The 13,913-nt window shown below is 62.4% G+C and overlaps 2 protein-coding genes across 3 annotated transcripts; both read left to right on the forward strand.

The window, feature by feature from the left end:
• Positions 1 to 541: 541 nt before the first annotated feature.
• On the forward strand, positions 542 to 6,491 carry AQP5 (aquaporin 5). Of its 2 annotated transcripts, none has more exons than XM_089307399.1 (4): positions 542 to 1,047; positions 1,893 to 2,057; positions 2,306 to 2,389; positions 6,257 to 6,491. In XM_089307399.1, the coding sequence occupies exons 1-4, from the start codon at positions 685 to 687 to the stop codon at positions 6,290 to 6,292; spliced, it is 648 nt and encodes a 215-aa protein (XP_089163525.1). In that variant the 5' UTR covers positions 542 to 684; the 3' UTR covers positions 6,293 to 6,491. The 2 variants fall into 2 exon arrangements, with proteins under 2 accessions (XP_089163525.1, XP_008254653.2); XM_008256431.5 differs by lacking the exon at positions 6,257 to 6,491 and adding an exon at positions 2,979 to 4,629 and having other exon boundaries at positions 544 to 1,047.
• Positions 6,492 to 9,662: 3,171 nt separating this feature from the next.
• On the forward strand, positions 9,663 to 13,297 carry AQP6 (aquaporin 6). Its single transcript, XM_008256432.5, has 4 exons — positions 9,663 to 10,452; positions 10,869 to 11,027; positions 11,174 to 11,254; positions 11,803 to 13,297. Exons 1-4 carry the CDS (start codon positions 10,060 to 10,062, stop codon positions 11,977 to 11,979), a joined length of 810 nt encoding a protein of 269 aa, XP_008254654.4. The 5' UTR covers positions 9,663 to 10,059; the 3' UTR covers positions 11,980 to 13,297.
• Positions 13,298 to 13,913: the final 616 nt, after the last annotated feature.

Genomic DNA, 13,913 nt, shown 5'->3' on the forward strand with positions numbered 1-13,913 from the left:
CCGCCCCGCCGCCCCCGCCGCCGGCCGCCCTCGAGTTGAGTGGCGCGGGCCTCAGGGAGCTGCATCACTCCGGCCCAGCCGGGGGTGAGGCCAGGTCAGGATGCTCGGGTCGCAGGAGGAAAAGGAGGAGTTGGAACACGGGCGCAAAGAAAAGAAAAGGCGAAGACCACGGACGGAGGTCCAGCACCAGCCGAGGTAGCCGCCGGACAGCAGCGCAGACGGCGCCCAGTCTCCCGCGGAGCGCATCGCGCACGGCGCGGGAGCCAGCACGGAAGGCACCCCCAGCGCGCCATGCGCGGGACCCCGGGCGCGGGGCCGGTCTACACCGCTCCTGTCTGGGTCACGTGGCCCGGGCGGGTGGCCCGCTGCCCCGGCGCGGGGACGCGCGGGGCTGGGGGCAGCTGCGAGCCCGCGGCGGCCGCGCGCGCCCCTCCCTGCGCTCTGCGGTGGCCCCCGGGCGCCGGGGCCGCCCCCTGCCCCCCCGCGCCCGCGCCGCTGCCGCCGCCTCCGGCCGCCCGCCCCCTATATAGCGCGCCCCCGCCCGGCCCTCGCCAGGCCGCCTGCCGCGGAGAGGGCGCCCCAGAGCGCGCGCCGCCGCGCAGCCGGACGCCCCCCGCCGCCCCGACGGCCGCCGCCCCCCGCCACCGCCGCCGCCGCCGCCGCCACCAGGGGCCCGCGGCCACCATGAAGAAGGAGGTGTGCTCCGTGGCCTTCCTCAAGGCCGTGTTTGCCGAGTTCCTGGCCACCCTCATCTTTGTCTTCTTCGGCCTGGGCTCGGCGCTCAAGTGGCCGTCGGCGCTGCCCTCCATTCTGCAAATCGCGCTGGCATTCGGCCTGGCCATCGGCACCTTGGCGCAGGCTCTGGGGCCGGTGAGCGGCGGCCACATCAACCCGGCCATCACCCTGGCCCTGCTCGTGGGCAACCAGATCTCGCTGCTGCGGGCCGTCTTCTACGTGGCCGCCCAGCTGGTGGGCGCCATCGCTGGTGCTGGCATCCTCTACGGACTGGCGCCGCTCAATGCCCGGGGCAACCTGGCTGTCAACGCGGTGAGTGCCGGGCGCCAAGGGACAGGGGCCTCTGTGTCCCATCTGGGGAGTGGACGGGCTGTAGCGGGGAGGCCCACCTGGGGCACACACACTCCTTTGGAAAGTTCGAGGCCTCTCCAGAGTAAGGCTGGCGAGACCCCCCCCCCCTCCAACCGGCTGTGCCCCCAGCTAGTGGGTTGCGGTCCGGGCTCTGTGTGATCATGACTGTGTTTCATTTTTCTCAGCCGGTCTTCAGGGATGGTTACACACCTGCCACAGCAGGTGTCATGGGACCTGGGATGGGAGCCCCTAATGTGATGCCTATTGAGTCATGGCTCCCCCTTTCCCTGCCCCTCCCCCTGCCCCCACTGCCTTGCCCCCTCACCCAGCAGCCCTGGATTTCAGTCCCCTCCAAGTCCCATGCAAACTGGGTTCATTAATCAAACACAGAGGAGGATTTTTGTGGCCATTGTCAGGCCGTGAGTCAGCCACACTGGAGAGACGGGTTTGAAGTTGGCACGGGCAGGAGGCTGGGGGCAGTCTGCAGTAGGCAAACTGGGCAGCTGCCCACGGGAGGGAGGGTAAATGCCTGGGTGTTGGGGTTGGGGACGGCAGAGCCATTGACAAGACCGTATGCAGGAACAGCTCCCCTGACACGGCCCCCTGGACACAGGCCCAGGCTTCCAGCTCATGCAATCTGTAAAGTGCCTTGTGTCTCCAGCAAACGACTTTTCCAGGACATGCGCAGGACTTGGCTCCCGGGTGCCCAAGCCTTTGGTGTCCTCGCAGGCCAAAAGCCCCGCTTCCCAAGCACCGACCCTGGGAGCAGAAGGCGGCAGGGGCCCTAACACGCCTTCCCGTTGCAGCTCAACAACAACACGACACCGGGCCAGGCCGTGGTGGTGGAGTTGATCCTCACCTTCCAGCTGGCGCTATGCATTTTCTCTTCCACCGACTCACGCCGCACCAGCCCTGTGGGCTCCCCGGCCCTGTCCATCGGCCTCTCTGTCACCCTGGGCCACCTTGTGGGGGTGAGTGGTGATGACAGGCGGCTGGGGTTCCGGGAGACCCGGGAATGGCGTCCCCTCCAGACTGCCAAGTCCAAGGTTGAGATCCCCAGGCCCTTTGCTGGGCTGAGGAAAGGTGGGCGTAAGTGTGGAGGGGAGGGCCAGGGGGCTCAAGGCCATATCCAGGACAGAGAGAAGAGAGGAGAGCTGGGGGTTGGGGCCCGAGCCCAACCCTGGCTACCACCTGCTCACCGCTGCCTCTCCCCATTCAGATCTACTTCACCGGCTGCTCCATGAACCCAGCCCGCTCATTCGGCCCGGCTGTAGTGATGAAGCGCTTCAGCCCCTCGCACTGGGTGAGTCCTGCCCGCCCCTGGCAGCCAGGCTCTCTGGGTCCCATGGCCTAGAGCTTGGGGGTGGGCCCCAGGGGACAGGAGGCAGCCAGCAGGGGCAGGGCTGGGCACTGGGACGGGGAGCTGTGTTTCCCCCATGCATACCTAGGGGGCATCCGAGCTGACTTGCTGTGAGCACCCCCATGCGTACATGTGTACACAGTCTCTTTCTCGGGGTGTCTGGGTGTCTGTCTGTGCTGATGCTTCATGGTGCACCCTGCGGAGGGGTTGGGAGAGCGTCTCTGGGGTCTGTCACCTCTGGGAGAGAGCTGATCACTCCCTGCAGGGTCTGAGTCTCTCTGTCTGTGCGGGGAGGGGGGAGGAATTCTGTCCGTCTGTCTCTCAGAGTGTCCAAACGTCATCTGTGGCCTGGGCAGGTCCACTTGTCTCTCTTAGTGGGGTGGGAGGGTGCCTGCCCCGGGTGCCTGCCCCTTGAGGGCCCGGGCCTGGGGGGGTATCCACATGTCTGTCGGTGGGGAGTGGGCGCCAGCCTGCCTGTCCCTCTTGGGGGGCAGCTCTCTGAAGCCTGGGACCACCACCCTGTCTCCACTAGGTCTTCTGGGTGGGTCCCATCGTGGGGGCCATCCTGGCCGCCATCCTCTACTTCTACCTGCTCTTCCCCACTTCCCTGAGCCTCAGCGAGCGCGTGGCCGTCGTCAAGGGCTCCTATGAGCCGGAGGAGGATTGGGAAGAGCACAGGGAGAAGACCCTGGAGCTGACCAGCCGCTGAGCAGCGCAGCGTTGGGCCCCTCTAGCCTGGAACCGCGGAGGCGAAGAAAGAACACAACCAGGACAGCAAGGCTCCCCCTCCCCCAGCTGCTCCTCTCAGCTGAGGAGGAGGTGCTGGCTCCTCCCCAGGCTGCACAGTGAGCCAAGGGAGCAGGAAACCGTGGAGGGACTCTGGGGCTGGGGCCAGGGGGCTAGGGCTTGGTGGGGAGGGGTTTCTCCGGGGGACAGGGCGCCTGTCATGAGATCAGACCTTAGAGATGCGAACGCCGTGCCAAGCTTGCAGGTGGCTCAAGGCTGGGCCGGGAAGGGGCAGCCTGCAGTGTGCGCCCCCACCTCCCCATAAGAGCCAGAGCCCTAGGTGGCCAAGGCGCACCCTCATCCACTGCTGGTACCACCTTATTTATTTCTGGTTGGAGACGCATGGGGTGGGGCTGCTGGGGGTGGGGTTGGGGGCTTCCCAATAAACCACTGATGTTCACGTTCCATGTCACCTCTCCCCAGCAGCCTCTTCTCGGGGGCTTGCGGCCATCACCTCTGCTCTGGGTCACCCCACCCTCTCCCCATCATCCCCCCAGCCTACCCCCAGGCTCCTCCAGGGAGCTGCAGGACAAGTCCTGAATGGGAAGAAAGGAAGATGAGGCAGGAGAGACCTAGAGAACCAGAGAGGTCACGGGAGGAGAGAGGGAGAAGCGAGAGAAGACGGAATACAGAAGTGGAACTAGAGACCGGGGTGCGGGTAGGGGTGGGGGAACCCCACCCTGAACCACCCTTCCCCTCGGCTGTGGCAGGGCCCTGCCACCTGAGGAGGGCCTGGCCCCAGAGCCAGGGTGTGCCAGGCAGGGTGGAGATGAGAACGAGCCACAGCCCCTTGAGATGCCAAGGAGGTGACCAGCTGGCTGCCATCACGGAGACAGTGTGCAAAACCTGGGCGCACGTCTTTACACCTCAGAGTTGCAGAGACACCCGGCTGGGAGCCTCGGGCAGAGGCAGAAGCCCCAGCCCCCAGCCCAGCCCGGCCCTGGCCTTTCCCAGGGTTCCCCTCTCCTGCCTCTGCCTGCCGTGTCCTTAACCTGGGCGAGCCTCCATTGCCTGATCTGCGAGACGTGGCTAAATAATGCTCTCCCAGGGTGGCTGTGAAGGGCAGCTGGGATGAGGGTCTGAGGTGCCCGGATGGACGGGCCAGGTGTACCTGAGAAAGGGCAGAAGTCACACACGCAAGCAGTTCAGCACACAGCCTAAGCGTCATGGTTAAGGAAGCTGCTTGGAGTCCATAGATTTGAAGATCTATCTATTTGCAAGGTAGTTGAGAGTGAGAGAGAGATCTTCCACCTGCTGGTTCACTCCCCCAAATGGCTGCAATGGCCAGGGCTGAGCCAAGCCCAAGCCAGGAGCCAGGAGCTTCATCCGGGTCTCCCATGTGGGTGCAGGGGCTTCACACACTGCCCTTTGTGTAATATGAGCGCTCTGAGCTTTCACGATCTTGTCTGCACAGTGAGAGTACTTTCAATCTGCCTCGCGGGTTGTTGGGAGAAAATGAGAATGGCCCCGGTGTGTGTGTGTGTGTGTGTAGGTTGGGGGGGTGGCATAAACACTGTGCAATCACAGCCAGGCACTGAGAGTGAGGACTCAGTAGAGCGGTGCACAAGGACGCCCATGGACACACACCTGCCCAGAGACCTGAGCCGCTGCTGCTCTGTCACCTCCGCCTGCACTTTAGCTTCATGTGGCAGCCCCTCCCCCATCTACCCGGGCCGCATCGTGTTCTTACAGCTTACGCCGAACGGTAGGGGGCAGCAGCCCCCCTCCCCTATCGTGCCCACCTCACCCGCCCAAGGCCCCCTAGGCTGCCCCGGGATGGAGAGCTGGCTGCAAGGGCCAGCGCTGGCCAGCAGAGGGGGCCCTCGGCCACCGAATCCACACCGCGGCGCCTCCCCGCGCGGGTCTTGGAGCGCTCTAGTGGGAAGGGGGACCGGGAGGGAGAGCACGGGGAGTGAGCGCTTCAGACTCAGGTGCCCTGGGGCCAGCAGGGTGCAGCCTAGTTGGGGTGCGGAAGACAGGGGAGCCTTTCCCCCTCAGGTTCTGTAAGACCCGGATACAGAGGACCGGGAGGTTGGCCTCGCTTCCTTTTCTCTGACGGCCCCCAGGGGAAGCGTGCCCAAGCCCCTGAGGGTGAACAGCGGGCTCACGGGCCACAGACCCTGCTTCCTGCCAATGAACCCTGCTGGCCCATTAGGCGAAGGTGCAGCCGAGCTGTGGGCGGACACGTGGCCAGCAGGGGGCGCTGCGGCCTTAGTATCTGAGCTCCCTGAGCCATGGGGCTGCGAGCGCGGAGCCCAGTGCACGCCAGCACACCCCGACCCTGCTGGTCTCCGGGTCTCCGAGCTGCGCAACGACCTTCAGGTCTAGCGAGCGCACGGGCCATCTGTGATGCATCCGTGCCTGGCCCCACACGTGCTCAAGGAGGCACACGGGACAGTCCCGTAGTTGAGTCTGAGCTCCACCTGCAGACGGAACCCCAGAGGCGCCCCCCCCCCACACACCTCCTGTCTGCCTCTCCCCCATGATTGCCACTGGGGACAGTGATGGGGAGATGGAGGAGAGGCAGACGTTGGCGGTGTAGGTGGAGAAGACAGGCCTGGAGGGTGAAGGACCTTGTCCCAGGCCAGGCGGGGCGCACGGAGGCCCTGCTCCATCCAGCAGGCTAGCTGGGGACAAGAGCTGTGGCCGCACTGAATGCTCTTGGGCCCCCCAGGGCCTGGAGCAGGGGTGCAGGTGCTGCCACAGCCTGTCCTATGCCCGCCCAGTCCCGCCGCCCGGCTGTGTGTGTGTATGGGTGTGGGTATTGGGGGGGTGGCATCTGACACTCAGTTTTCTGACTTGGAAGCATGCTGACTGCTAACACACAGGAAGCTGTCGTTAACAGCCCCTCTTATACATGGGGCTTCAGTGGTCACAGAACTGAAGCAACTGTACACACAACAGTATTCAAAACATGTTGGCTTGGAGCTGGCGCTGTGGCACAGAGGGTGAAGCCACCATCTGCAGTGCTGGCATCCTACATGGGCGCCGGTTCGAGTCCCAATTGCTCCACTTCTGATCCAGCTCTCTGCTCTGGCCTGGGATAGCAGTAGAAGATGACCCAAGTCCTTGGGCCCCTGCACCCACGTGGGAGACCTGAAGGAAGCTCCTGGCTCCTGGCTTCAGATCGGCGCAGCTCCAGCCATTGTGGCCAATTGGGGAGTGGACCAGCGGATGGAAGACCTCTCTCTCTCTCTTTGCCTCTGCCTCTCTGTAACTGTGCCTTTCAAATAAATAAATCTTTAAAAAACAAACAAAATATGTTGGCTTGTCTTAGCAGGAGCTGGCAAGAGACAGGAATTGGGCCAGGGAGGGAGTGCTGAGGGTCTGCACTCCAGCCCACTCCTTGTGTGTGGGGAAGGAGGGGGAGAAGTACCCCTGGGGTACAGGGGCATAGCCTCCAGGCAGGGGAAAGGGCGCCCCCACAGCCACACCCCGTCATTCCCTTCACAGGGTGGGAGGCGGGCCATGGAGGAAGCAGAGGCCACAGCTAGCCCCTGGCCTTGCTCGAGCCTGAGTTCTCCCTGCAGCTAGCCCTCACCCTGCCAGGGAGGAAATCACGGCAGGCTTCCTAGAGGTGTTGCGCTTGAGCAGTCTTAAAACAGAGACAGGGAAGAGAGCGTTCCAAGCCCTGCACACAGAACCTCCAAAGCTCATTCCGGGGAACTACAAATGCCTGGCCTGTGTGGAGCATAGGGGGACTGGCTGTGCAGTGGGAGGAGCAGGAGGTGGCCAGCAGCTTAGTGCCGTGGTAGGGCGAGGGCCCGGGGAGCGGAGGGGCAGGCAGAACCAGAGCTCAGTGCCATGGCGAGGGACTGTACCCTGGACTCCAAAACCATACTCTGCATTGCTCTGTGTTTGGCCTGGAGGGTCCCAGGAACAAGAGCCACAGGTGAGCCTGGCAACGGCCTCTAGAGGGTGCCAGTCACTCCTAGGAAGCCAAGGAACAAGGGTCGCCCTCCCCTTCAGACTTGGATGCAGAGAAGAGCCACCTCCTCTCCAACACTCAGGGGCCGCTGTTGAGGGCTGCAGGTGCATTTGTGGCTGGGGAGAAAGGATACAGGAAGTCTGGTTGCCAGGCTCTCCAAGGGGGGGGGCTGCCAGAGTGAGCAGGGCACTTGAGGGGAGTGGAGGGGGGAGGATGAAGTGTGGGGGCGGCAACTGGGGATGATGGGAGGGTCGCTGAGCAGAGCCGCCACCCCTGATGAGGCCGGGGAGCGGGCGGTCAGAGCAGCAGTTCCAGCAGCTGAGCAGATGGGGCGGGGGAGGTGTGCAGGAAAAAGTGGAGCTTGGGGGGGGGGGGCTCTTAGGGGAGGGGCACGGCCAAGAGCAAGCTCAAAGGGCTTTCCTGGAAAGGTGCAGTGAGGCTGGCGGAGCGGGAGGAGGAGAAGGGGAGGAGCAAAGGATTGGACAAGAACTGAGGGCACATGGGAAGCACCCGAGGCCCAGAGTTGGGGTGTCTCACCTGGAGGGGGCAGAGGGCTCAGTCTCAGATGAGAGTGGGTATAAGGCTGTGAGACTCACAGACCAGGGGCAGGCGCGCGGCCCAGCTGTTAAGGTTCCAGATAAGACGCCTGCATCCCACACAGCCCGCCTCCAGGTCCTGACTCCAGCTTCCTGCTGTGCAGATGCTGGGAAGCAGCGATTGGGTTCCTGCCACCCACGTGGGAGACCTGGCTCCTGGCCTTGGCCCACTCAGCCTCAGCTGTTGCAGGCATTTGGGGAGTGAACCAGTAGATGAGAGCTCTCTCCATCTCTGCCTCTGTGCCTGTCAAACAGATAATTTAAAAGAAAATAAGGGGCCGGCGCTGTGGCATAGCGGGTAAAGCCAATGCCTGCAGTGCTGGCATCCCATATGGGCACTGGTTCAAGTCCCGGCTGCTCCACTTCTGATCCAGCTCTCTGCTGTGACCTGGGAAAGCAGCAGAAAATGGCCAAGTCCTTGGGCCCCTGCACCCACGTCGGGGACCTGGAAGAAGCTCCTGGCTCCTGGCTTCGGATCAGCGCAGCTTCTGCTGTTGCGGCCACCTGGGGGATGAACCAGCAGATGGAAGACCTCTCTCTCTTCCCACTCCTTCTGCCTTTCAAATAAATCTTAAAAAAAAAAAAAAAGAAAGAAAGAAAGAAAGAAAGAAGAATCACAGGCTGAAATGAAGCTGACACAAAAGTCATTTGCCTTCAGGAAGTCAAGAAATTTCATTCATGCACGCATGACCTCATTCCGTGAATGCTACCCCGGCACTCATTGTGGCCAGTCTCCATGCAAGACACTCCACGAAGGAATGGATAGGTCTCAGCTCCAGTCACACTGGGGAGACACATTAACACTGGGACAAGCCCCCCATGGGTGACTGCAGTGCACACAGCAGTGGGGGGGTCCTCACCCAGGGAATGAGCAAGTGGCCTTGAAGCTGAACCCTAGGATGGGATAGGAGTTACCCATGGAAAGGGCCCCCCAAAAAAGAGGGGAGACCCCCATGGGTAAGGGTGAGGCGAGGAGCAGGGAGAGGGGAGGGGAAAGAGGATCGCAGAGGGCCTTGTAAGCCAGGCGTGGAGTTTCCAGAGGGACTGAGGCTTTGAAGGGATTTTAGCCAGGGAGCAGCAGGATCAGATTTGCATTTTAGAAAGATCACTCGGGCTGCAGTGTGGAGAATTGATTGGAGCGGAGCAAGGGAGCAGAGAGGCTGGCTGTGGCTGCAGGGTGGCGGGGGTGGCAAGGAGGGCACAGAGAAGGAATCGTTAGGATTCAAAATCAGCAGGACTTACACTGGGATGGGACCAGGGACGGAGGGAGAGGAGGGCCCAGGTGCTGCCCAGGTGCCTGCCACCCATGGAGCGCCGAGGGGGCCGGGAGAGGGGAGGGCCCCATCTAAGAGCCTGGGGACAGCAGGGACACCTGTGGGCAGGCGAGGCCAGGTGGATGTTCTTACAGCGCTGCTGTCTTCTCAAGGAGAGAGCCTAGGACAAGGCTGACCCCAGGGCCAGCATGGCCCAAAAGTGGGTAAGCTGCTCTGATTCCCAAATGAGAGGAATTTCTCCCCTCTCCCCGTCCTGAGAGGGGGGAGAAGCCCAGAGAGCCCTGGGAGAGGCGGGGGGATGGAGGGAGAGTGAAGGCCATTGGATGTTCCCACGTTGGACAGCAGAGGCGCCCGCTGCCATGGGTAGGGGCTGACCCAGTTTGAGAAGCTGTGGAATAAGCCCCTCCTCCGTCTGCCCCGCTGCCCCCTCCCCAGGCCCACATCCTGAGGGCTGTGGGCTCTGTTCTCTGTGAGCAGGATTTCAATTTCACATCTTAGGAGCTCAGAGCACTCAGCCAATTTGGGGACAGAGCCTGGAGGAGGGGACCTAGCCCAGGAGCCCCTGGGATGAGTGATCTTGCTCCATCTAAGCTGACCTTGGGGACAGAACGCCCTGGAAATCCAATGCTCCCCAGGTCTCCCCCCTGCTCCCGTGCCCTGAACCTGCAACCCTGGGGCAAGACCTCTACCTGCCGCATGAGCCGGGTTCAGCCAGGCTCGGAAAACTTCCTGCACGGTTCCAGCTCAGCGCCCAAGAGCACCCTTTATCCCACCTCCGTCCTTGCACCCTGTCCTGTCAGCTGAGCTCAGAGTGGAGCAGGCACACAGCACCACCCCTCACACCACCACCGAGGCGTACATAACCTACTGTCCCCGTGGGAGCAGCACGTTCCTCGCGACAGCCATGTGGTGAAAGAGAGGCAGGTGGACGGCCAGAGAAGTGCGCAGAGCTAGAGCCAGGCAGAGACACAGGGGACAGAGCAGAGGCCCTGGAGCAAGAGTGCGACAGCTGAGACGCAAGGCACAGACATGGAGCCGGCGACATGCTGCTCAGGAAACAGGCTGGCATGCACGCTCTGGGCGGCCATCAGCCGGGCGCTGTTTGCTGAGTTCCTGGCCACGGGGCTGTATGTGTTCTTTGGCGTGGGCTCGGCCATGAAATGGCCCTCGGCACTCCCCTCTGTACTGCAGACTGCCATCACCTTCAACATGGCCACGGCCATGGTCGTGCAGATCTCGTGGAAGGCCAGCGGGGCCCACCTCAACCCCGCCGTGACGCTGGCCTTCCTCGTGGGCTCACACATCTCTCTGCCCCGAGCTGTGGCCTACGTGGTGGCTCAGCTGGCGGGGGCCACTGCGGGAGCCGCTCTGCTTTACGGGGTCACTCCAGGAGACATCCGAGAGACCCTCGCCATCAACATGGTAGGTGGAGCGGGGGGAGGGGCGAGTGGCAGGTGCATGGGCAGGGGACACCTGGCAGGGGCCAGGGGAGGTAGTTTAAGCAAGGGTGGGGTGCCAGGCCGGAGGAGAGGGAGGCAAGGAGAAAGCGGTTCAGCCACAGGCTCCACACCAGCTCACAGCCGGCCCTGGCACGCAGAGCAACCTGACCTTGGCCTTATCTGGGTAGGATAGGAATGGACTGTGGTGTCAGAAAGCTGAGAAGAAGCCACAGGGATCGCTTCTTCAGTCTAAGTTCTACTTCCCTGAACCCTCTCCTCCAGCTCCAGCTCTGCGAGGGTCCTGCGTCCCACCCGCCGGCGCCCCCGGGGGTGGGCGGAGCGGTCCTGCTGCGCAGGTGGAGCCCGCACCCACTCTCACGTCTGTCCCGGTTCCACCAGGTGCGGAATGACGCCTCCACCGGGCAGGCGGTGGCGGTGGAGCTGGTTCTGACCCTGCAGCTGGTGCTCTGCGTCTTCGCCTCCACCGACAGCCGCCAGGCCTCGGGTTCCCCGGCTGCCATAATTGGGGCCTCTGTGGCAGTGGGCCACCTCATTGGGGTAAATACAGGACAGCAGCGAGGCCGTGCAGGCGCACGTGCTGGAAGTCCGGCGCGGGAGGCCGGGGCGGCGGTGTGCAGTGCGGCGGGTCTGGGACTCTGTGCTTCGGGCTCAGAGCCTCCCCACAGCACCCTGTCTCCTCGCAGCTCTACTTCACCGGCTGCTCCATGAACCCGGCCCGCTCCTTCGGTCCTGCCGTCGTCGTCGGAAAGTTCACCGTGCACTGGGTGAGGCCCTCGCTGGCCGCTTGGGAGAAAGAAGAGACCTCGCCTAACGGCAGTAGGCAGTAAAGGCTGGGTTTTGCCAGCAAAGGGCCCTGTGTGGTTCGGGGAGATAAGCGGCGCCCCCAGGCCATCCTGAGCCGCTTTGGCGTGGGGAGGACCCCCCTAGACTGGGAAGGCTGAGTGAGTCAGCCCCCCGCCCAGGGCTAAGTATCCCAGGGCACCCAGGGGACTGGCTAGCCCTGGCCCAGGTTTTCCATCTCCAGCTGGGCCACTTTTCAAGCTTGGATATAGAAAAAGACACACAGAAATAGCCACACGCTGCCGCCGAGACAGACTCGGGACTAAAACTGGGGCTGCGGGAGGGGAGGTGGGAGTGGGCGAGACTGGCCCTGGCGGGCTGCATGGAAGGCTCTCAATTTATCACCTTGTGCATGGCTGGGGAGTTCCTGGGAGACCACGTCAGAACTTGAGAAGCAGGCAGGGACCCCCAAAGCCCCTATGCTCCTGAGAACTCCTGGGTGGGGTGCCACCTTCTGTCTCTGTCTCCATAGATCTTCTGGGTGGGACCCCTGACGGGCGCTGTTCTGGCTTCGTTCATCTACAACTTTATCCTGTTCCCTGATACCAAGACCCTGGCCGAGCGCCTGACCATCTTCATGGGCACACGAGAAACAGCAGCCCGGGCCAGTTCAAGGGACACGGAGCTGAGTGTGTGCGACACGGCCTAGCCCTCGGCCTTTGGGCTTCCAAGGGGGTGCCGTGCACGACCTGGCTGGAGCTGGCCCTGGAGAGGGGGGTTTGAGGAGGGGGACATGGGAGGAGGCGTGGGCCTTTGTCCTAGCAGGGTGGGAGGGGAAGGAAGCGCTCACCCTTACCCCAAGAGAGCAGGGGGGCAGTCCATAGGGAGGCAGGGGGACTCCGTGAGCCATCCCCTCTTCTCTACGCAGCTAGACCCTGGCAGAGTCGGGGGGCCCTCCAGATCCCCAAGGCCTGAGGGAAAAGGAATTGGGGCCAGGGGAACCACTCTGATTAGAGTCTGAACAGAGGCCCTTAAGAAGCCCAGCTTGGGGCTGGCACTGTGGCATAGCAGATAAAGCCACTGCCTGCGGCGCTGGCATCCCATATGGGTGCCGGTTTGAGTCCTGGCTGCTCCACTTCTGATCCAGCTCTCTGCTATGGCCTGGGGAAGCAGTGGAAGATGGCCTAAGTGCTTGGGCCCCTGCACCCACATAAGAAGACCCAGAAGAAGCTCCTGGTTCCTGGCTTCGGATCAGCACAGCTCCAGCTGTTGCAACCAACTGGGGAGTGAACCAGTGGATGGAAGACCTCTTTCTCTCTCTCCCTCTCCCTCTCTCTCTCTCTCTCTCTCTCTCTCTCTCTCTCTCTCTCTCTGCAACTCTGCCTTTCAAATAAAATAAATAAATCTTGGAAAAAAAAAAAAAAGAAGCCCAGCTCTCAGCCATATGGGGAACCCTTGAGGGAGGGGCGGGCTTCCCGCCCACCGCCCGGACTCCACCTCCCCCATCCCCGCTGGCCTCAGCTGCTCGGGGCTTCCTGAGTACAGAGATTACAGTTCCAGAAGCTCCTCCTCACCCCTCCAAATGCCCAGGAGGTCCCACCCTGCAGGATCCAGGACAGTGGTCTCACCCCAGTGCCTGCCCCGCCCTCCACCCCACTACCCTTCTGGAGAGGCGAGGCCCCCTTCCACTCCAACCCCCAGATCAGGACTCAGGCCCAAGAAGGAAGGAGCTGTTTCCAGCCCTGTTCTCATCACTACCAGGAGCCCTGTAAAGCTTAACCACGGGGGCGACACAGAAACCAAGACCCCAGACGCACTTCCTCGAGCGCAGGATGCGGAATTGCACCGTTAAGGCTTAAAGGCTGCTGTGGATCTACCCCACCCTGGGGCTGGGGTCCCATCTGGATCTCGCTTCCCCAGCTGTAAAATGGACACAATCCTCCCCCTAGGAATTGCTGTGGAAACAAACAAGAGATTAGAAAAAAATGCTTTTGGAAGTGAAAATGGTAGAATAACAACCACCAATAAATTACCATGATGATTTTCTTGTAATTCTTGGGTTTGATACAAGTGTTATTGGCGAGGGGTGGGAGGAGGGAGAGAGCTGTACTGAGAGGGTGGGGGGAGTGGGTTTTTCTCATCTCCTTGGCTTCTACTTATCAAGCACCCTGCCTCCTCCTCTCCTGGGTCTGCTGACCTGGGCGCTCGGTGGGTGGGGGGTTGGGGACTGCGGAGCCAAGCCAATAAAAGTCAGTTCTGCTCATCTCTATGGTGCCAGTCACCATGGCACCCTGAGATGCAGCAACCAAATCCATCCAAAAGATAGGTCCTTTTCTATGATGTTTCCCCAGGGGCTGGGGCCGGGAGTGGGGTTGGGGTGGGGGGAGGAGCTGCAGAGCACAGGGTAGCTGCCCCAGCCCGTGCCCAGTGCAGGGGCTGAGTCTGGGGGCCTGGGACCCCAGCAGTTGTGCTAGGCATCCTGCCACATTGCCAGTGTAGAGCGCCACCCAGGTCCTCCATGCTGGGTCCCAGCATCCGTCCTCACTACTCCTCAGAGCTCAGGGCTTTCGGTGCCCTTTTACGAGCAAGGGCAGCAGGCAATGTGAGTGTGCGCGCGTGTGTGTGTGTGCATGTGTGTATGTG

This window comes from Oryctolagus cuniculus, chromosome 11 (genome assembly GCF_051225735.1).
Source record: "Oryctolagus cuniculus isolate XC-2025 breed Fujian yellow rabbit chromosome 11, ASM5122573v1, whole genome shotgun sequence".
Classification (NCBI taxonomy): Eukaryota; Metazoa; Chordata; class Mammalia; order Lagomorpha; family Leporidae; genus Oryctolagus; species Oryctolagus cuniculus.

Coding starts and splice junctions, on each gene's coding strand:
- AQP5 (XM_008256431.5), top strand. CDS start 685: ATGAAGAAGGAGGTGTGCTCCGTGGCCTTCCTCAAGGCCGTGTTTGCC. Junction 1,048..1,892: donor GCAACCTGGCTGTCAACGCG/GTGAGTGCCGGG, acceptor TTCCCGTTGCAG/CTCAACAACAACACGACACC. Junction 2,390..2,978: donor GCTTCAGCCCCTCGCACTGG/GTGAGTCCTGCC, acceptor TGTCTCCACTAG/GTCTTCTGGGTGGGTCCCAT.
- AQP6 (XM_008256432.5), top strand. CDS start 10,060: ATGGAGCCGGCGACATGCTGCTCAGGAAACAGGCTGGCATGCACGCTC. Junction 10,453..10,868: donor AGACCCTCGCCATCAACATG/GTAGGTGGAGCG, acceptor CGGTTCCACCAG/GTGCGGAATGACGCCTCCAC. Junction 11,255..11,802: donor GAAAGTTCACCGTGCACTGG/GTGAGGCCCTCG, acceptor CTGTCTCCATAG/ATCTTCTGGGTGGGACCCCT.